The sequence below is a fragment of the Panthera onca genome, chromosome C1 (genome assembly GCF_046562875.1).
Source record: "Panthera onca isolate mPanOnc1 chromosome C1, mPanOnc1 haplotype 2, whole genome shotgun sequence".
Taxonomy (NCBI): domain Eukaryota; kingdom Metazoa; phylum Chordata; class Mammalia; order Carnivora; family Felidae; genus Panthera; species Panthera onca.
This window is the reverse complement of record NC_138346.1, coordinates 212,448,977-212,470,359: the sequence shown is the minus strand read 5'-3', so window position 1 is coordinate 212,470,359 and position 21,383 is coordinate 212,448,977. Positions and strand designations below refer to the sequence as shown.

Genomic DNA, 21,383 nt, shown 5'->3' with positions numbered 1-21,383 from the left:
ATGTTTATTTATATTTGAGAGAGAAAGAGACAGAGCACAGCTGGAGAGGGGCAGAGAGATGGAGACAGAATCTGAAGCAGGCTGCAGGCTCTGAGCTGTCGGCATAGAGCCTGACGCGGGGCTCGAATTCACAAAGCAGTGAGATCATGACCTGAGCCGAAGTCGGACGCCCAACTGACTGAGCCACCCAGGCGCCCCCAGTTACTAATTTTCAACCAAGCACTGTTCTCTGCTCCTTCTGTATTTGCTGTTAGTCCCCGGAGACCAAATAAAATCTGTTGCATTGTGTGTGGAAAAGCTGAAGCTATTCATCTTCATTGTTCCTTGGCTTTAAGTGGGAATGTTGGGCCCAGGTAGATTCCCTCACAGTACTTATGGTCAGTGAAGGTGTCCAGTTTCTCTGGAGCTATAAGACCCATTTTGTTTGTTTTGTTTTAACCCAAAACAGGAGGAAATGTGTCGGATTGAAGAGGAACAGAGCTTTGAGGAGTTGAAGATTTTACGTGAACTGGTTCATGAACGATTTCACAAACAAGAAGAATTGGCAGAGGTAAGAAATCCTCTGTGAGAAGATGTGTTCAGAGCCAACGCGCTCAGAATGCTTCAGTCTTGATGTGCTTCTGTGGGGGCAAAGAATAGTCAGCGGCGCATGACCTCTTGTTTCTGTCTTGCGGACTCATGTTTGCTCATTTCTGGTTGACACAGAGCCTACGAGAGCCTCAATTTGATTCTCCAGGCGAGTCTCCTGGGGACCCAGAGCCCAGCGGAGGCAGCTGGATGCTGCAGTACCTTCAGTCCTGGTTTCCTGGCTGGGGAGGCTGGTACGGGCAGCAGAGCCCTGAGGGGAGAGTGGTCGAGGGTCTTTCAGCAGAACAGCATGAACAGTGGAACCCCGAGGAGATCCTAGGTAAGGGGGAGCTGGCCCTCACTTCCCTGCCCTGGCCCAGTTGCTAAGGGAGACACTTGGTTCATCAGAATTCGTCTGTTATTTGTGCAATGGCCCATGGTATTTTTCAAATGAAAAAAGTAGACATTTGGGGCCCCTGGGTGGCTCGGTTGGTTAAGCATCTGACTTCGAGGTCATGATCTTGCAGTCCGTGAGTTTGAGCCCCGCGTCAGGCTCTGTGCTGACAGCTCAGAGCCTGGAACCTGCTTTAGATTCTATGTCTCCCTCTCTCCCTGCCCTCTCTCCCTCCCTCCCTCCGTCTCTCTCTCTTTCTCTCTCTCAAAAATTAACATTAAAGGGGCGCCTGGGTGGCGCAGTCGGTTAAGCGTCCGACTTCAGCCAGGTCACGATCTCGCGGTCCGTGAGTTCGAGCCCCGCGTCAGGCTCTGGGCTGATGGCTCGGAGCCTGGAGCCTGTTTCCGATTCTGTGTCTCCCTCTCTCTCTGCCCCTCCCCCATTCATGCTCTGTCTCTCTCTGTCCCAAAAATAAATTAAAAAAAAAAAAAAAAAAAAAAAATTAACATTAAAAAAACTAGACATTTGTAAAATGGTTTGTGTCATGTTCACAGATTCAGATGGAGGAAATTTTGAGAGATACTTCATCTGCAACTTTGTTACTAAATTTGAATACTTAGCACAGTTTCAGGTAGATCTGAGGGGTCATGATTGTAGGAGAAGTGAGCAAGTTCAAAAGGTTTAAGCTCTGAAGCTTGAATATCGGTCCAGGGCTGCTCTTCAGACCCACGCTGTCCGTTTTGGTAGCCGTAGTCCCAGATGGCTATTTAGGTTTAAATTAATTAAAATTAAGAAGAATTCTTTTCTGTTTCAAGCCACGTTAGCCGCGGTGCTCGAAGGCACTTGCGGTTGGCGGCTCCTGTGCTGGACGGCGCGGACGTGGAACATGTCACTGTGTCGGGCGTGCTGTGTTGCTGATGTCGTACTTTGTCATGAATCTTAATATCCTTCCTTGTTTGAGAATAAGTTGATAAGATCTCTTACAAAATAGGATCGTTTTACATCAGGAGTGAAACAGTCACCCATGACTTTGGGGTTCTTCCTGAAAAAAGGGGGAGATAGTTCAATAATGTCATCGTAACTTTGGTAGCGTGCCTGGTGGTGCCATTTTAATTGTCCCGTTTTCCCCTAAAGTCTTTTCTTCCTCACGCTCAGGCACTGAGGAGTTTTTTGACCCCACTGCCGACGCCTCCTGTGTGAACACGTATACGAAGCGGGACCACATCTTTGCCAGACTGAACTTGCAGCTACAGCGGGGCACTGTGACCTTGCTGCACCAGGAGCCGGGCGCCCTGCAGACGCAGGAGAGCGCGTTTATGCAGCTCGAGTTTTCAGGTGCTGCCCCCAGGGAACCGCCTGATGCTGTTTCTCTCCCCTGGCACCAGGGTCCACTGGAGTCTCCTTATTCGTGGTAGTTATGTTCTAGAAAGTTGCGGTGAGCACTGAATGATTGACTGCTGAGTCAGTGCCACTAGGGGGCGTACGAGGTTAGGTGCCTGCCAGCCTCTGGTCAGAACATCCACCAAGGGATCGGTACAGAACCTTGTTTCTTGCGTGTCTGTGTTTAAAGACACTTATTTAACATGTGTCATTGAGACATTAATACTGAGCTCATGGCCAGCGGCACCGTAACTCGTGCCTGAGTGAAGCTCGTCTACCGTAAGGCACAGCGCTTCACTATGCTCGGGGGCCATTTTAAATGGTGAAATCACCAACAGAAAGCACAAAAATGCAAAAAACTTGGCACTAAATAGACCACGAGAGGGGCTCTTGTGCGTGGTGTGAACGAAGCCTAGCCAGGAAGGCAGAGCAGTGCTGCCTGCTTCGGCCTCGGCCGCGAGCAGGCACGTCAGCGGACTCAGGTTTCTTTCTGCTCTGCGCGTGTCCTGAGAAGCACAGTGAAGGTTGATCTCGGGTTATAAATAAATTTTAGTGAGTAGGTGAATTCACAAAACTGGAAGCCATGAATAACGAGGATTGACCATGTTTGACCTGCTGTTGTGACTTTGAATTAAAGGTGTATAAATGTGCAGGCATTGGTTTTTCACATCTCACCAATATTTTTATTTTGGTCCATAAGATAGCCACATATCTCAGTAATATAAAGGTGACTGATCAGCAGTTTGTTTGACTTTATAATCTTGAGAGCTGAGATTTCATAAACGTAGTGTGAACCAGCAGATTGCTTGAACTTCATTGTAATATGCTCTGTTTAGAATTCATGCTGTTAGGCAACTTCTCATATTCCTTATGTGTTCCTGTAGAGAGATTTATATGCACCTATCGATATATAAATAGGATTTTTTGTTCTGTTTTCGAGGCAAAAGACTTCATGATACTTAATTGTCCTCTGCAAAATATTGTATCTCATACTTGTAAAGTGCTTTGGGGTGTCATGGCACAGTGTTAGCTCTTACATTTATTTTTTTGTAGATGTGAAACTACTGTCAGAGTCTCTTCCTCGAAGAAATTCCTCCTTGCTCTCAGTCCGGTTGGGTGGACTGTTTCTTCGAGACCTGGCCACAGAAGGAACCGTGTTTCCCCTTCTGGTGTTCCCTAATTCAGTATGTACAGCGGTAGGACGGCTGCTTCGTCCGGGGGGTGGTGCACTGTGGTCTGTGTTAGGCCAGCCATAAGCAATATTAACTCGCTTCATTTGGTCATCTTGAGAAGGGTGGGCCGATGAAAAACAACCTGGAATCCAGTAAGCTGTTTGAATTTGTCAGACAATGGATGTTGGAGGGATTTACGGCAGCGCCTTTCTCTTCTGTGCCGTAACTGCTGTGGAATAGTTTGCTCTGTTTTGGAAGAGATTGCCATAAGCACCATTATTTTCTGCATTACGAAGTCAATGGTTCCATCTCTGTCTGGAATTCATTTTCGTGCCTTCTGATCATTGGTCACTGATGGGAAGTCTCTTCTTTTGCGGAGTTCCAAGAGAACCACTTCAAGTTATCTCTATATGTATAATTTTTTATACTCAGTATACTTTTTTAATTAGATCTTTGGTCTTACTAAGTTGGCACAGATGCGTCACAGTAGTTGAGTATTTAGCCACTTGCCCTGTCTGTGATTTTTTTCAGGGGGTGATTGTAGAGAGGGCGGGAGTGCAAAGTGAAAGTCTAAGGAAGTTATGTACCTACTTCATACTCATTTAGCAATCATTCCTTCGACGCACTGACTGCAGAGTAGCATGCTTGCTGTCCATTTTAGGTTGGAAAAAGGCACAGACCTGGGAGATCAGTCTGGAAGTCCTCTGTATTCTGATGTCAGATGAGTTTGGATTTGGTTGTGCTAAGCGAGAGTGATGTCAAGGGGCAGAGCTCAAGCAAGTGTGTGCACGGCAAATTGTCCCCGCTCACCTGACATTTATGCATTTTGTGTATGTTTTAATAGCAAAAAGAAGTTGGCAGAGTCTCACAGTCTTTTGGTCTCCAGACAACATCCGCAGACAGAAGTGATCAGACTCCTGGTAATTTGTCATCTGTTCTTAAAACTAATCTTTAAAAATGTGGTGATTATGGATCGGTGGTCTCGGTCAGTCGTAAGAGGGAGTGTGTCCTGTTTTGTCCCAGTGGTTTGTTGTGTGCGTCTGTGTTCGTCTTGGAGACCATGTTCTCTGTTAACCCGTGTGTGACTGGGGTAAACTCGCAGGGCTTCTCGAGCCTGGGTTTCCATAATGGGAGCGATCGCAATAGCCCGCTCTCGAGGATTCTTGTTGAAAGTTAGAGTCCATCCTTATTAGAGTCTCTGTTTTGTAAAATTTTCCTAAGAGAGAACTAGCTGGAAAATAATTTAGAAAATGTCTTTTTCCCAGAATTCCTTATGGGTTATCACGAATAAGGTGATTGTTTTTGTTGTGTTCCATTTTCTTTCTCTGGCTCTTCCCTTTAGCTGCGGACCCAGATGACCCAGTTTTTGAGATGCTGTATGAGAGAAATCCAGTGCACAGCCATTTTGAGAGGCGGCTGAATGTCAGCACGAGGCCCTTGAACATCATATACAATCCCCAGGCTATTAAAAAAGTAGCAGACTTTTTCTACAAGGGAAAGGTTCATACCTCAGGTTAACTTTTTTGTTTGTTTGATCTTCTGCTGCTTTCTAAAGACCTTTCTCGTGTCATTTTTAGTGCTTTGGACAAGGGTGATTGTAAACCGAAGTGACCTGGTAGTGGTAGGAAAGGCCTGGAGAGCAAATGGATGGGGTTGTCCTTAGTTATGGGATTAAAGTAGATGTCCTTGGAAAGTTACTTTTCCAAAAGGAATCAATATCTTTAAATATTTTTTTTCTTTGCTTCCATTTTGCATATTTTAAAAAATGCTTTCCATTCCATTCGGGTGGTGGTTTCCTTGGCTACCCAGGATACTTTAGGCCAGTGAACTGAGGAGGAATGCTCAAGGATTTCCCTGTAGATGGCGGGGTCGGTGGTCTGTTTCCCCTGCCCGGTGCAGCGTTCAATACTGAGTTCATCCGTGCACTGTTCTTTATCATCACGGCTTTATTCATGCTTCCCTTGGTTTCCAAAAGAGATTTGAGATCGCAGAAACAGAAAAAGCACTTTTGTTGACAGGGAGGTTGATAAAACAATAGTCCTTTCCTAAGTGTATCCCCTCTCCCTCCTTATAACAATGGAGCTATTTTAGTTTTTGGTCCAGTTTTTGAGTCTTTGTGTAAGCAACAGCCGTAAATGTCTTGGCTTTATTGCTCTGGCACCGATAGAAGATAGAAGGCATTTCCTTCCAAATTAAATTTTCTCTTTAAATGTAACGTTATGCTCCCAAGATTTAGAATAGTCTGGGATCGTTCAGAAAATGGTTTAAGGAATTCTAGTGACTGAGTTGCCCTTCCCTCATGTACTGCCTTTCTCCCTCAGGCCGTGCCCCCGTTTTTGCCTCGTCCCTGTTTTTGTATGTAGTGGCAGGGCAGGTGGAAGTCAGGAGAGGCTCTCGTACAGACAGGTTTTTAACCTTGCTGGAAATTCTTGGTGAGAACAGATGTTGCAGCTGTCTTTTCCCACCCAGCTGTTTGAAAGTTCTCCTTCTGCTGTCTGTGTGTCTCTAATCTTGCAGGGTTTGGTTATCAGTCTGAACTTGAGCTGAGAGTGGCAGAAACTGCCCGAAGACAGTATAACAGGCTGAAGATGCAGACCAAGGCGGAAATCCGACAGACTCTCGATCGTCTGCTAGTGGGTGATTTCATCGTAAGTGGGGCAAGCAGAAGGGGAAGGCACTCTTTCCGTCAAGTTCTTTACCTACTCGAGTTTCAACCACAATGATTAACTAAAAATGTGAAATCCTTTTTGACTAGCAAAAAATAAAATCTCATGTCTTTTACAGTCAGGGTTTCATGAATAAAAACAAGTGACTGGGACTAGACCATGTTTCTTTCTTGTATCAGTCTTGGAACACTCTTAGGACTTGTTCTTGTCCCATTTTCTAGACCTGATATATTATCAGTGTTTCACTGAAGACCATCCCCCTTCACTTACTTTTTTTTTTTTTTTTTAAGTTTATTTATTTTTCAGAGAGACAGAGCAAGTGGGAGAGGGTCAGAGAGAGGGAGACACAGAATCCCAAGCAGGCTCCACGCTGTCAGCAGCGGAGTCCAATGTGGGGCTCAAACCCACAAACCGCAAGAGCTGAGATCAACAGTTGGACGCTTAACCGACTGAGCCACCCAGGCGGCCCAGCCCCTTCAGTTACTATTATCAGAAGAAAGACCACTGCAGTGGTGGCCCGGTTTTGATTCCAGGGTGAGATAGTTACTTTGTGATGCTAAGTGACCAGCTGACACAAGGATGCCTAGATCGGGAGAACTGAGAGACACCTTAAGAAAACACCTTAACCGTCCAGCGGAACTCAGTTCCTGGGCCGGTGGCAGGGAAGTGCACTGCTCAGATGCCACAGTAGGTGGGGCCGGTAGAGCCTGGCTCCCTCGGGAGGGCAGAGCCCCTGTCCTCGTAAGGGATAGCAGGAAGGTTCCGTGTCACCCGGTGGCAGTGTGTTCTCTGGCAGGGAGAATTAGTCCTGTTTCTTGTTTTTGTGTGTGCGTGTTTCTTTTTCTTTTTTTTTTCCAACGTTTTTTATTTATTTTTGGGACAGAGACAGAGCATGAACAGGGGAGGGGCAGAGAGAGAGGGAGACACAGAATCGGAAACAGGCTCCAGGCTCCGAGCCATTGGCCCAGAGCCTGACGCGGGGCTCGAACTCACGGACCGCGAGATCGTGACCTGGCTGAAGTTGGACGCTTAACCGACTGCGCCACCCAGGCGCCCCTGTGTGTGCGTGTTTCAACACAAATTGCAACAATTAGTATCCATTGGTTCTCTTAGTCAAAGAGGGTTCTTTTTGAAAACATTTATGTAAATTAGCTTTTTACTACATACAAAATATTTGAGGCTGATTTTGGTTGCAGAGAAGAAAAGTGAATAGACTCATGACTTGTTACGTTTTTTTATTTTTATTGATATTTATTTACTTTAAAGGTTTATTTATTTTGAGGGGGGGAAGAGAGAGAGAACAGGGGAGGGACAGAGTAAGAGGGAGAGAGAGAGAGAGAGAGAGAGAGAGAGAATCCCAAGCAGGCTCCACACTGTCAGCGCAGAGACCGACATGGGGCTCGAACCCACAAACTGTGAGATCATGACCTGAGCCGAAGTCAGACACCTAACAGACTGAGCCGCTCAGGCGCCCCTTTTTCCTCCCACATTAAACGTTTGCCTGTGATAATGGCTCAAATCCTTACGCATTTGGATCTCCTTTTGTCTTGTGTGTTTTTTTTTTTTAAGTTTATTTATTTTGAGAGAGGGAGAGCACATGAGGGAGGGGAGAGAGAGAAGCAGGGGGCGGGGGCGGGGGGGGAAGAGGAGAATCCCAAGCAGGCTCCACACTGTCAGCACAGTTCAGTGGGATTTGAATTCACCGACTGAGATCATGACCTGAGATGAAATCAAGAGTCAGATGTTTAACTGACTGAGCCACCCAGGTGCCCCTGGATCTACTTTTGTTTTAAACTTTTTGCTCTAATACCTTGAAGTCACTCCGTACCCTGGGTGTGGCTTTCAGAAAGGCTTGAGCCGCAGCTGATAAAGCTGTTCAGTTTTTGTAGTTGGGTTATAAATTATTTATTTGCAGTTTATTTTACTTCTACAGGAGGAAAGTAAAAGGTGGACCGTGCGACTAGATATTTCGGCCCCTCAGGTGATATTTCCCGATGATTTCAAATTCAAGAATCCCGTGTTAGTTGTCGTGGATCTAGGGAGAATGCTGTTGACAAATTCCCAAGGTATGTGTGAACACGAAGTGATAAAAACATCCCCTTGCATAAATTGATCGGTCTGTTCTTAGCCAAGTAAAGTTTTAAAAAGGTTTTTTATGACATTTTAACTCCAGAGTTCACTTGTTACTTTTTTTGATAATGGCTGTGTTGGGATACGTTTTAAGATGGACAGCGCAGCTGTTATTGGGATATTGACAGAATCATGCCTTTCACTGCTTTATCTAATCTGGATCGTTTTCATCATCCTATGAAGAAATTGTAGACCCATCCCCTGTCACTCTGTATTATCCCCTCTCCCAGGCCCTGGCAGCCATTAACCTTTCTATCTGTGGATTTGACTCTTCTGAACATTTCATATGAATGCAGTCATGCAGCATGTGGCCTTTTATGTCTAACTTTTTTCACTTAGCATGCTGTTTTCAAGATTTATCTGTGGTGAAGATTCTACCTCATTCCTATTTGTGCCTGAATAATATTCCTTTGGGTGAATATGCCACGTTTTGTTCATGCGTTCATCGACTCGTGGACATTTGGGTTGTGTCTGCTGTGAACGTTCATGTACAGGCTTTTATGTACACCTATTTTCAAACTCTTGGGTGTATCTCAGTGTGGAATTGCTGGGTCACATGGTGACCTTCATGTTTAACATTTTGAAGAATTGCCAGACTGTTTTCCAAAAGGCGGCACCATTTTACTATCTTACCAGCAATGTATGAGGGTTTCGATTTCTCTACGTCCTTGCCAACACTCGTTACGTGTCTTTTGCATTATAGCCCGTTTTTTATGAGTGGGAAGTAGTATCTCATTGCAGTTTTTATTTGTATTTCTTATGTCACAGTTTGTATTTTAGTTTATTTTTTAAAGTTTATTTATTTTGAGAGAGAGAGAGAGAGCGTGCGAGCGAGCATGAGCAGGGGAGGGGCAGGGAGAGAGGGAGAATCCCAAGCAGGCTCTGTGATGTCAGTGTAAAGCCCAGTGTGGGGCTCAGTCTTAGGAACCATGAGATCATGACCTGAGCTGAAATCAAGAGTTGGACGCTTAACCGACTGAACCACCCGGGTGCCCTTCACGTTTTGTATTTCAAGAAACACTATTTCTCAGCACTTTATTTCAAGAACGGAGATTTAATCTATTTAGGGACATAAGGGACATATATAAAAAGGGACTCCTGGGAGGTTATTTTGTTACTGTCATTAGATCTAAAACAGTATTTATTGTTTACCTTGAGATGGGGGGAAGAAAGGGGATTCATGGGGTAAAAGGCTGAGGGAGCTTATCACATAAACTCAGCCTTATCTTCACTGAGGTAAGCCCCAAAAGACAAGAGGTAGAGGGTTTGAACGGGAGTGGGAAAGTTTGGTGCTATGAGGGATGTTAAAGGGGGATCAGATCTAAAGAAGAGGATCTCACAACCATGGAAAGCACCTGCTTGAACTTGTACAGCATAAACATGGAGCGGAGATGTGGGTGAGAGGACCCAGTGGTGTGATTTTGTAGTTGACTCCGCGCTGAGGTGTACAAGACTGGGCTGTAGAAGTCTGTAGAAGAGAGGGGTTGAGTGTGGGCTCTGGGGCTGGAGTGTGATGCTGAGTAGTTACTGCTTGCCAAGCACCGATCTGGGCACTCGGGGTATTGGTGAGTAAGACAGATGGGACCTGTGTTCTTTTGGAACGTTCTAGTGTGGGGAACAAGGTGAACAGATAGATGATTGTGGAGAGTGATGTAAGAATGGCTGCTGAGAGCGGCTCGTGGCAGTGCAGGTCAGGTGGCAGGGAAGTGGGTTACTGGTCTCTGCTCCCCGACGCATGTCCCTGTGTCAGCAGGGCTCCATCTTAGAATTCTGTCTTGTGTCTTGATTTCAAAATTCATAAATAAGTTTACACTGAATCACTGGTAAAATGAGAATATTATGCTTAGAGCTTTCATCCATTTATTTTGTAAAGTTGTGGTTGGTTGATTCTCTCTTTTCCTTAACTATTACGTGGAAGGAAAGAGTAAGGAAGGAGCAGACATATACTCCGAATCTTCTCTTTTTTATCTGCAGATGACGCCAAGAGGAAGAGTGGGGATGGGCCGGCATCTGAAGAGAACCAGTTTAGTGATGACGAATATAAGACACCTCTTGCCACACCTCCCAACACCCCACCTCCTGAGACAAGCAGCAGTAATGGAGGGAAAACACCTCCATTTCCTGGGGTTGAGTTCAGTGAAGAGCAGCTTCAAGCGCATTTAATGAGCACGAAGATGTATGAGAGGTACTCCCTCTCGTTTATGGACCTCCAGATCATGGTTGGACGAGTGAAGGACAATTGGAAGCATGTCCAGGATATTGATGTGGGACCAACCCATGTGGTTGAGAAATTCAACGTTCACCTACAGTTAGAACGTCGATTGATTTATACTTCAGATCCCAAGTACCCTGGAGCCGTGCTCTCGGGCAACCTACCAGACTTAAAAATCCACATCAATGAAGATAAAATATCTGCCCTGAAGAATTGCTTTGCTCTCCTGACCACCCCAGAAACGAAGGCTTCTGACACTCAGTTTAAAGAGCAGATTTTTCCCCAAGCGGGGCAGCGGGGAAGTTTGCAGGACTCGGTAATGAATTTAACCCAGAGCTTTGTGATGTTAGAGCAGCATACCCGGGAGGTTCTGGTGGAATCACAGCTCCTCCTGGCTGAATTTAAGGTGAACTGTATGCAGCTTGGTGTTGAGAGCAATGGCCGGTACATTTCCGTGCTCAAGGTGTTTGGGACCAATGCTCACTTTGTGAAGAGGCCTTACGATGCCGAGGTCTCCCTGACGGTTCACGGTTTGCTCCTGGTGGACACGATGCAGACATACGGTGCCGATTTTGACCTTCTGATGGCTTCGCATAAGAACCTGAGCTTTGATATCCCAACAGGAAGCCTCCGGGATAGCAGGGCCCAGTCCCCTGTCTCTGGACCCAATGCGGTTCACCTCACTAATGCTGCCACGCTGAACGACCCGTCAGCTACTGGTGTTGCCCTTGAGAAAATTCTCACCAAAGAACAGGAGTCCCTCATTAAACTGGAATATCAGTTTGTGAGTTCAGAGTGCCCGTCGATGAATTTGGACAGCACTCTTCAGGTGATTTCATTACAGGTGAATAATTTGGATATTATCCTAAACCCGGAGACCATCGTGGAACTGATTGGTTTTCTTCAAAAATCTTTTCCCAAGGAAAAAGACGATTTGAGTCCTCAGCCTTTAATGACCGATTTTGAAAGAAGCTTTAGGGAAGAAGGAACTTACCAGTCTACGTACGAACAAAACACTGAGGTTGCAGTGGAGATCCACAGGCTTAACTTACTGCTCGTTCGGACGGTGGGAATGGCCAACGGCGAGAAACATGGCAGAAAAATCGCCACCGCGAGCATTGGCGGCACCAAAGTGAACGTTTCGATGGGCGGCACGTTTGACGTGAATGGTTCTCTCGGCTGCTTGCAGCTTATGGACCTGACACAAGATAATGTTAAGAACCAGTACGTTGTCAGCATTGGGAATTCCATAGGCTATGAAAATATCATCAGCGATATTGGCTACTTTGAATCTGTATTTGTCAGAATGGAAGATGCAGCCCTCAGTGAAGCTTTGAGTTTCACATTTGTTGAGAAATCTAAACAGGAGTGTTTTCTCAACCTCAAGATGGCTTCCTTGCATTATAACCACTCTGCCAAATTCTTGAAGGAGTTGACATTGTCCATGGATGAACTGGAGGAGAATTTCCGAAGTATGCTGAAAAGCGCAGCTACCAAAGTCACTACGGTACTCGCCACCAAGACGGCCGAATACAGTGAGATGGTGTCACTCTTTGAAACTCCAAGGAAGACTCGGGAAGCCTCCATCTTTGAAGAAAATGAAATGTATGGGTTTGGCCTCGCTGGGTCTCATTCCGACACCGTGAAGCTCATCTTGAACATAAACATCGAATCCCCTGTTGTTTCAATCCCTCGAAAGCCTGGGAGTCCTGAGTTGTTGGTGGGACACTTGGGGCAGATATTCATCCAGAATTTTGTGTCGGGAGATGATGAATCCAGAAGTGACCGCCTGCAGGTGGAAATTAAAGACATTAAGTTATATTCTTTGAATTGCACCCAGTTGGCAGGCAGAGAGGGTCCTGGGTCCGAAGTCAGCCGGGCGTTTGGTTCTCCTTCTGGGTCTGCCAGCGCCAACAGTCAAGAGGAAGCTCATTTCACCCGACATGATTTCTTTGAATCTTTGCATAGAGGTCAAGGTGAGGAGCGTAAATCTTTTGTCTCATTTTATCTAAAGATTCTTAACCCAGCTTATGTAGTACTTTGCTAAAAACAACAACAAATAACCTTTTTGTTTAGAATTATCGCCAGTGAGGGATGCCCGGATGGCTCAGTGGGTTAAGCGTCCAGCTTTGGTTCCCATCATGATCTCATGGTTTGTGAGCTCAAGCCCCGCGTTGGGCTCGCTGCTGTCAATGCAGAGCTCGCTTCAGATCTTTGTCCCTTTCTTTCTCTGCTCCTCCTCCATTGTTCTCTCTCAAAAAAAAAAAAAAAAAAAAAAAAAAAAAAAAAAATTATAATTATCCCCAGTGAATATTTAAGAAATTCAAATAGTTTTAATAGAATGCTTCATATCAGGTTGGTATGTTTTTAATTTTTTCCGTTAGAAACCGTATTTGGCAAAGTAAGATTTTTTTTTTTTTAAGTGGCGCTCTTTAGCATTGGGTGAGTGCTTATTTACAGGGTTGCTTTAGAGGGTGGGGTCTGTTAGAGCATTATTTTATTTTTTATTTTTTTAAATTTTTATTTATTTTTGAGAGATAGAGTGTGAGCAGGCCAGGGGCAGAGAGAGAGAGAGGGAGACACAAAATCTGAAGCAGACTCCAGATTCCGTGCTGTCAACACAGAGCCCGATGCGAGGCTTGAACTCACGAACCGCGAGATCATGACCTGGCCCAAAGTCAAGACACTCAACCTTCTGACCCACCCAGGCGCCCGATTTATTTTAATTTTAAAAGAGGTTTATTTTTCTGAGAGAGAGCGTGAGCAGGGGAGGGGCAGAGAGAGAGGGACAGAGGATCTGCGCTGACAGCAGAGAGCTCGATGTGGGGCTCAAACTCATGAAATCATGACCTAAGCTAAAGTTGGACGCTCAACTGACTGAGCATCCAGGTACCCCTAGAGAGTTATTTAATTTGGTCAAATACATCTGTTTTTTTTCAGTTCCAGCTGTAGGTCTTTGCTAGTTAAATATTGTAGTCCAAGATAGCTGGAGGGATTGACGTAAGTGGAATATGAAATTTAGTCTGCAGATGGTGTATTTCCCTTTCAGTATTCTTCCATCCTCTGTAATGGGTTGGTGGTCCAGAGTTCTAGGAATAAAATGCCTGTATTTGTGTTCTCGATCTGATCTGCTAAAACCAAACAGTTCAATCTGTTATTAGTCTTGGCATCTGCAGACATCAGGTGAGCCCTAAAGCCTGGCTTTACTTATTGGTGAAGAAATTCATGCCTCTGAGAACTTCTTCTGTGGTTCTCAGATGTTAATTCACCAGTTCACTTAACCTCCTTCTCCCAAGACTGTTTTCTCTGCTTGTTCACTTAGAACCTGATATTGTTCTTGATTTTGATGTATGCCCAGTAAGAGGGAGCAATCTGTAATTGAAAACTGGGTAGGGGATGAGCAGTTCGGTTTGGAAAATGCTGGCTTGGGAGGCTAAGGGAAGCTTAGAGACCTCGCCTGGATTAATGTTCACCCCATTGTATTTTGAAGCCATCAAATGGAGCATGTCATGAAAATATTGATTCTTTTTGTGTATAAGTTTATGTTGTACTCTGCTTACTATGGGTTTTGTTCTTAGGATAGTAATATAAGTTTGTACTCAATCGCACACCCCAGGTGCCAAGCCTTTCTGCCCTCTGGGCCTAATGACTCATGGGCTTTATTTTATTTACCCTATACTTAATCAGCAATGATGCGATAAATACTAGTTTTTCCAATCTGTCATTTTTCTCTGTTATGCCAGCTTTTCACATCCTGAACAATACCACCATTCAGTTTAAACTGGAGAAGATCCCTATAGAGAGAGAATCTGAATTGACTTTCTCCCTTAGTCCAGATGACCTGGGAACTTCTAGCATCATGAAGATCGAAGGGAAATTTGTCAACCCAGTTCAGGTAAGCACCTTGTTGATTTTCATGTCTGGACAGTTGAAGTCATATATTTACTTTATACTTACATCAGTGTATTCATGTCTTGTTATGTTACATATGTGTATATATGAAATGTTAGAAGGAAAATATGTAAGTTCAAAGAGACAGTGTGACCGTGTATTACTGCTGATAACTTGTTCTGTAAATGTGGAGCCCTATCACTGTACCCTTTTGTCACTGGGGAATTGGTTTTGTTAGCCATCTTCATGTGGAGGAGTGGTGAGTTATGTAGAGGGAGAGGGCAGATCTTTAATTCCATTGCCATTCAGAAGCAGGCAAAATTATTGCTGGAAAAGTCAGAGCCTGTCTTTCCCAGGAGGATATAGTTCTTGTCACTCTTTTGACATGCTTGGCTCAGCCTATGAAACAATCTGATTATTTGAGCTGTTGACAGATCCTTTCAAGGGAGAATTAGTCTTACTCTTTTTGAAATGGAATGGGCCGGGATAGGGATTGTGTGTGTGTGTGTGTATGTGTGTGTGTTTAGTGAGTATGCCTGTGTGTGTGGTGACTATATGTGTATGCAACTGTCATCCTTTTTCCTTCAAAAATGTCGTTCTTCCTGTTTTCACAGGGATAAGAGCAAAGAGTATATCGTTATAAAATAGTAGGGACGGGCAGGCTCTTAGGACAGTGGACCCTCTCTTTGGGCAGTAATTGGTCTCTAGTCTGTATCTGGCAGCTGCTCTGGAGTAACTCAGGAGTGCTGTTAACAGAATGCATGGACCTTTTAATATTTAAATTAAAACAATGTTTTTATTTTATTTTTGAGAGAGGGAGAGAGAGAGTAAGCTAGAGAGGGGCAGAGAGAAGGAGGGAGACACAGAATCTGAAGCAGGCTCCAGGCTCTGAGCTGTCAGCACAGAGCCCGACATGGGGCTTGAACTTGTGAACCACGAGATCATGACCTGGGCTGAAGTCGGGCGCTCAACTGACTGAGCCACCCAGGTGCTCCAGAATGCGTGGACCTTTTGACATCAGTGGTTCCTGAATAGGTGTCCCTGGGTGAGAGGACTTCCCCCAAAACTTTCCCTTCCTGGTTAAGCTTTTTTGCCTTATCAGTAGTGGCTACTAGGGTGGTTTTTTTCACCTTAAATCTAGCATATGACATGAATTCTGTTGGATTATTATGTTTACCATTGACTTAGTGTGGCTTTTGATGAAAATCTTGTAAAAATTACTGTAAATCATTCTTCAAATTAATACTTAATAATTTAGTAATTTAATTTTAAAATATTTTATTATGAAAATTTAAAAACGTACGCAAAAGTGGAATAGTTTAAAGTTTACTATTTTGAGAGAGAGAGAGAGCGTGCACGTTGGGGAGGAGCAGAGAGAGAGGGAGAGAGAGAATCCCAAGTAGGCTCTGAGCTGTCAGCGTGCAGCCTGATGCAGGGCTTGATCCCACGAACCGTGAGCCCATGACCTGAGCTGAAATCGAAAGTTGGATGCTTAATTGACTGTGCCACAGAGGCACGCCATGTAGCATAATACATTTTAATGCATTTTTGGATTTCAGAGACATTTTTGATTAGTTAAAAAAATGTGTTTTCACTTTTAGTTTGTTTGAATCAGAATCCAAATTAGACCCGTACAATCCGTTTGCATGATACATCGTGTGGGTCTCTGTTCAGTTTCTTTCATGTTTTCCCTGCACGCTGTTATTGTGAGAAGTCAGGCAGTGGCCCTTAGGTTGTCCCACATTCAGATTTGGCTGTTTGGTTATGGCATCACTTGTTCTCCCACATTTCCTGTAAACTATACCTTCACTCTACAGGTTTATTTGGATTCAGGTTCTTTTTTTGGCCAGAACACTTCAGCGTGGTGCTGGGTCCTTCATATTGCATTATTTCAAGAGGCACATAATGCTTGGTTGTCTTTATGTTAGTGATGCTCAAATTGATGATTGCGTGCAGGTGACGAGAACCCGATCTGCCCATTGTAAAATTCCCTGCTGGTCGTTCATAGAAGGGCCGATTCCACGGATGACCTCTGATGGGCTATGTTAGTTCATTGGGGGCTGTAAAACGATCACTTTCTAATTCTATCATTTCTATATCTGTTTGGAATTCCTGTTAAAAAATTGCCCATAAATACTTAAAAAACTTTTGTGAAAATATTTTTAATGAGAAATTGTAATTAAAACCGAAGTAAGGGAGAGAAAACATAAGTAATCATGACTTATCATTATTGTCATTAAAAACCACTTTGTTTGTTTAGCTGAAGTAAAAACAGAGGTTATGACCCTAATTGGGGATGATCAGCGAGTTTTAGAACCCTGAGCCTTGTTTCTCAGTCCTGTGGTGTAGCCACAGTAGACTTTTGGCAGTTTTTCCGTCAATTTCTGGTATTGTTTTTGTGGGTTTAGACAGAGTGATTTTGCTGATTCAGGCCCACAGTCAACAGGACTTACTGAACATTGGTTGTGTTAAGATTATTTTGTGAGGTGCTGGGGGAGGCGGCAGGAGGGCCTCGTCGGTAGACGTGGGTCACAGAGAGGTAAGGACAGAAAAGAAACAGAAGGGATAGTTCCTGCTGTCATCCAGTTTAGAACGTCTTGGGGAAACCCATGAACATCAACTATGGAAACTTGTGGGCGGTGCATCTGAGCGCAGTTAATAATAGTAGTGAATAACTACATTTTTCTCTTTGACTACAGGTGGTGTTAGCAAAGCATGTATATGAGCAGGTTTTACAGACACTGGACAATCTTGTGTATAGTGAAGATCTGAATAAGTTTCCAGTCACTGCTGCCTCCTCACCTTGCCCTAATTCTCCTCTGCCTTCCCTCAGTACCTGTGGAGAACCTTCCATTGAAAGGAAGGAGAATGGATTGTTCAGCCACTCCAGCCTTTCTAACTCTTCTCAAAAGTCCTTGTCTCTGAAGGAAGTCAAGTCCTTTACCCAGATTCAAGCCAACTTTTGTATCCCGGAGCTTCAAGTCCAGCTAAGTGGAGATCTGACTTTGGGGGCCCAGGGTCTTGTGAGCTTAAAGTTTCAGGATTTTGAGGTAGAATTCAGTAAAGACCATCCTCAGACTTTATCCATTCAGATTGCCCTGCGCTCTCTGCTCATGGAAGACTTACTGGAGAAGAATCCGGATTCCAAATACAAGAACCTGATGGTGTCTCGGGGGGCCCCTAAGCCATCTAGTTTAGCACAAAAAGAATATCTCTCTCAGTCCTGTCCTTCAGTATCCAATGTGGAGTATCCTGATATGCCTCGGTCTCTTCCTTCCCACATGGAAGAAGCTCCTAATGTCTTCCAGCTGTATCAGAGACCCACCTCGGCATCCCGGAAGAAGCCAAAGGAAGTCCAAGACCAGGACTATCCCTTGACTCCACCCCCTTCTCCAACGGTAGACGAGCCCAAGATACTTGCTGGAAAGAGTAAATTTGATGATTCTTTGGTACATATCAATGTATTCTTGGTGGATAAGAAACATCCAGAATTCTCTTCCAGTTACAGTCGAGTTAACCGGAACATTGATGTTGATTTTAACTGCTTGGATGTACTGATCACGCTGCAAACGTGGGTGGTGATACTGGATTTTTTTGGAATTGGTTCCACTGCAGACAACCATGCAATGAAGGTACCTCCTGAGGACATTCTACAAAATGTGAAGTCAGAATCGAATGCTCTCGTAGAGTCTGAACTTCAGGATCCGGTTAACACCAAGCTGGATCTCAAGGTATCACTTCCCTTTGGCTCCTTGAAGTTCCAGGAATGAATTTTGCTGTGTTCACTTACGTGCGCCTGTTGTACATTTACTCTAGAAAGTAGATCTTGTTGGCAGGGGAGCTATCTGTAGTCTGGATGGCTGTTAATATTTTAGAAGAGGTTTTTGTATTAAGCCCATCAGGAGGCATGGAAAACAAATGGTTTAAGTAACCGGTATTTCTTTGGGTTGTGCAGTTCAGTGGAATGCCTTATTTTCTTGGAGCCTCAGTTTCCTCTTTTTCCCATCACCCATCCGTTTGGTTGCCTTCCACCATTCGACTCATTAAGATAACCGAGTGAGGTAACGCACGTAAAGCACCTGGCCGGGTGTCTGGTGCATGGTAACTACTCTGGGATGTGGTCTCCCTGCTCGCTGAGATCGTTACTGGCTTTTTGAGGCAACAGGCCAGCCCTTGAGATTGGAGCCTCAGGACGGCCTGCGGGTCCGAATCCTGGCACTTCTGCTGTAACCTATAGCTGTGTGGCCTTGGGCACAGTTTTTAGCTTCTCTCTCCCTCGATTTTCTCACCTATAAACTGGGGGTGTTGGATGGTGCCTCTGTCGTCGGGATGTTGCAAGGATTGTGTGAGAGGACTAAATGGGCAAGGCCCTTTGCACAGCGCGTGGCATGAAGTAAGCATTCAGTGAACGACAGCTGGTATTATTTTTGCTGTACTGTGGCTCACCGTACTTACTTACACGTACTTGTCCTTGGTACTCGTATTGCGAATGTTTAAGAACACATAAAAAGTAGCGTTTGAATTTAAGGTTATTCTGCTCTGTGCGTGAGCACGGTAAGATGTGTAAGCAGTTCAATTTAATTGACCATTTGGGGGCACATCATAGCAGCTAGCACCTTCCAGAGCCCCGGGCTCCCTGCAGTGGCTGGTTATGTGTGTGTCTGGAGGGTGAAGTTCATCTACCTGCCTTCTCCAATGCAGACTTGCACCTGCCGCCGGGGAAAATCACATGTAATCCACTTGCTATCTTCTTCTTTCCTTAGCTGGCAGGAGGCTGCATTCTTCTAGAAATGGAAGAGCTTCCAGGGCAGAGTTGGCCACGAACGAGTCTCACTTCCCCTGCTCAGTGTGTGCAAGTGAGTGCCGGGGCAGTGCAGAGTCCCCCGGCACCTTGGTTAGCGAGATGGATGGAAATTGGAGAGGCTTCAGCCCTTGTTTTGGATGTCACGTGTTGGTACCCATAACTTCAGTCTTGTGGTGCCTGTAACGGAGGGCCTCAGGAGCCCCTTGGTGTTGGGTGTGAAAGCGCTCTGGGCGCCTTGCACAGATGGAGTGTAGCCGGCTTCACAAGAGAACGAGACTAGACGATGCCCCTCGGCAGTGGGCTGTTTTAGAATAAGAATTTTTGAAAACATGTTTATTGTGGGAATTTTCAGACAACACAAAAGAACAGTTGAAGGAACTTCCGTTTACTTAATTCCTTTGAGATTCATCACATTTACTTTATTCGTTTTTTCATTTTGCTGAATTATTTTATTTTATTTTATTTATTTATTTTTAATGTTTATTTTTGAGAGAGAGAGAGGGAGAAAGAGAGAGAGGGTGAGCAGGGGAGGGGCAGAGAGAGAGGGAGACACAGAATCGGAAGCAGGCTCCAGGCTCCGAGCTGTCAGCACAGAGCCCGACGTGGTGCTCGAACCCACGAACTGTGAGATCATGACCTGAGCCAAAGTCGGACTGAGCCATCCAGGCGCCCCTTGCTGAAATATTTTAAAGCAAATTCCAGATAATATCATTTTACCTCTACATGCCTCAGTAGTCGTTTCTAAAAAAAAAATGTGGACGTTATCTTACATAACTAACTCTAACGAGAATTTCTTGGTATTGTGTAAGACCCGTCTATAATCAGATCTTTCTGATTATCTCAAAATAGCCCTTTTGCTGATGGATTGTAGAGAAATGAGTGGTTAAGAAACTTCCCTGTGATCTCTACAATGCATTGGAATAATTTGCTTTTCTGAGCCGTAGTTTCTTTGTCTACAAAATGGGGAGCATTAAATAAAATGATATATGAATCTTTTGAATGTGAGTTCAAAATAGGTTCACATGTTCCGTTTGCTCTCATTTCTTCTAAATCTCTGTTGATTAAAGAAAACCAGGGGCACCTGGGTGGCGCAGTCGGTTAAGCGTCCGACTTCAGCCAGGTCACGATCTCACGGTCCGTGAGTTCGAGCCCCGCGTCGGGCTCTGGGCTGATGGCTCGGAGCCTGGAGCCTGTTTCCGATTCTGTGTCTCCCTCTCTCTCTGTCCCTCCCCCGTTCATGCTCTGTCTCTCTCTGTCCCAAAAATAAAATAAACGTTGAAAAAAAAAAAAAAAAAAAATTAAAAAAAAAAAAAAAAAAAAAAAAAAAGAAAACCAGTCTTTATTTACCCCGTGCCGCTGGCTTGTAGAAACCGGGCCAATGTGTCCTGTAGAGTGTCGCACATTCTGGATCTTTTTGTTTTCTTTTGGTGCCATTGACTTCTTTTATCTTCTAATTTTAGAAATGGAAGTTAGCTCTAGAGGCCTCATCAGATTCAGGTTCAGCTTTTTGTTAAGAGCATGTGGTAGGTCGTGCTGGGTGCTTCCTGTTGTATTATGCTAGAGGGGATTGCAGTGTTTGGTTGTCCCACTTTTAGGGACACTAGGATTTGTGTTAAGAGTGGGGTCAGGTGGTGACAGCTGGATTCCTCTAATGAAAGCAGTTTTAGCCCCACTATATTTGTTACTTGGGTGATTAAGTGGCTAGAGGTTTTCTGTTTCCCTCCTACTTGATAATCTCATTTCCTTGAGACCTGTGTGTCTGTGACGAAAAAACTTTCTGCCGTGGAGGCTCTATGGCGCTGGAGGGGCCTCCAAGGCCGCTGCACCTGTAGTAATCCCCTCCTTTTTTCTCTGCCTTTCTCTATAGATGTTCCTTCTCCTGCCTTTCTTCCTATTCTTTTCTCTCTTTCTTCCCCCGTCTTTTTCCTTCCTTATCATTCATTCATCAGATGTTTCCTGAGCACCTGCTTAGCGGTAGGCACTGAAGAGAAAGGGGTGAGTGTGGCATTTGGAAGCAGGGATGTGAATTGAGGTTTGACCTCCTCTCTCCTTCCTTCTCTCCAACTGATCCCTTTTCCCCAGTGACGACACTAAGGTTCCTGTCTCAACACATCGTAGAGATACGAGTCCTTTGAATATTTAAAATGACAGTGTTACCATACTGTGT

General features: G+C 44.7%; 1 protein-coding gene across 12 annotated transcripts in view; it reads left to right on the top strand.

The window, feature by feature from the left end:
• VPS13D (vacuolar protein sorting 13 homolog D) overlaps positions 1-21,383 on the top strand; it is a 257,776-nt gene that overhangs the window by 24,645 nt on the left and 211,748 nt on the right. For 10 of the 12 annotated variants that reach the window (XM_078452393.2, XM_078452389.2, XM_078452388.2 and 7 more), the window contains 11 exons: positions 449-550; positions 706-907; positions 2,117-2,296; positions 3,395-3,525; positions 4,358-4,433; positions 4,856-5,026; positions 6,031-6,161; positions 8,113-8,245; positions 10,284-12,497; positions 14,265-14,416; positions 17,112-18,143. In XM_078452393.2, coding sequence (XP_078308519.2) covers positions 449-550; positions 706-907; positions 2,117-2,296; positions 3,395-3,525; positions 4,358-4,433; positions 4,856-5,026; positions 6,031-6,161; positions 8,113-8,245; positions 10,284-12,497; positions 14,265-14,416; positions 17,112-18,143 — 4,524 coding nt within the window. Of the gene's footprint in view, positions 1-448; positions 551-705; positions 908-2,116; positions 2,297-3,394; positions 3,526-4,357; positions 4,434-4,855; positions 5,027-6,030; positions 6,162-8,112; positions 8,246-10,283; positions 12,498-14,264; positions 14,417-17,111; positions 18,144-21,383 lie in introns of those variants that run through there. The other 2 variants (XM_078452396.2, XM_078452397.2) reach the window with 2 other exon arrangements.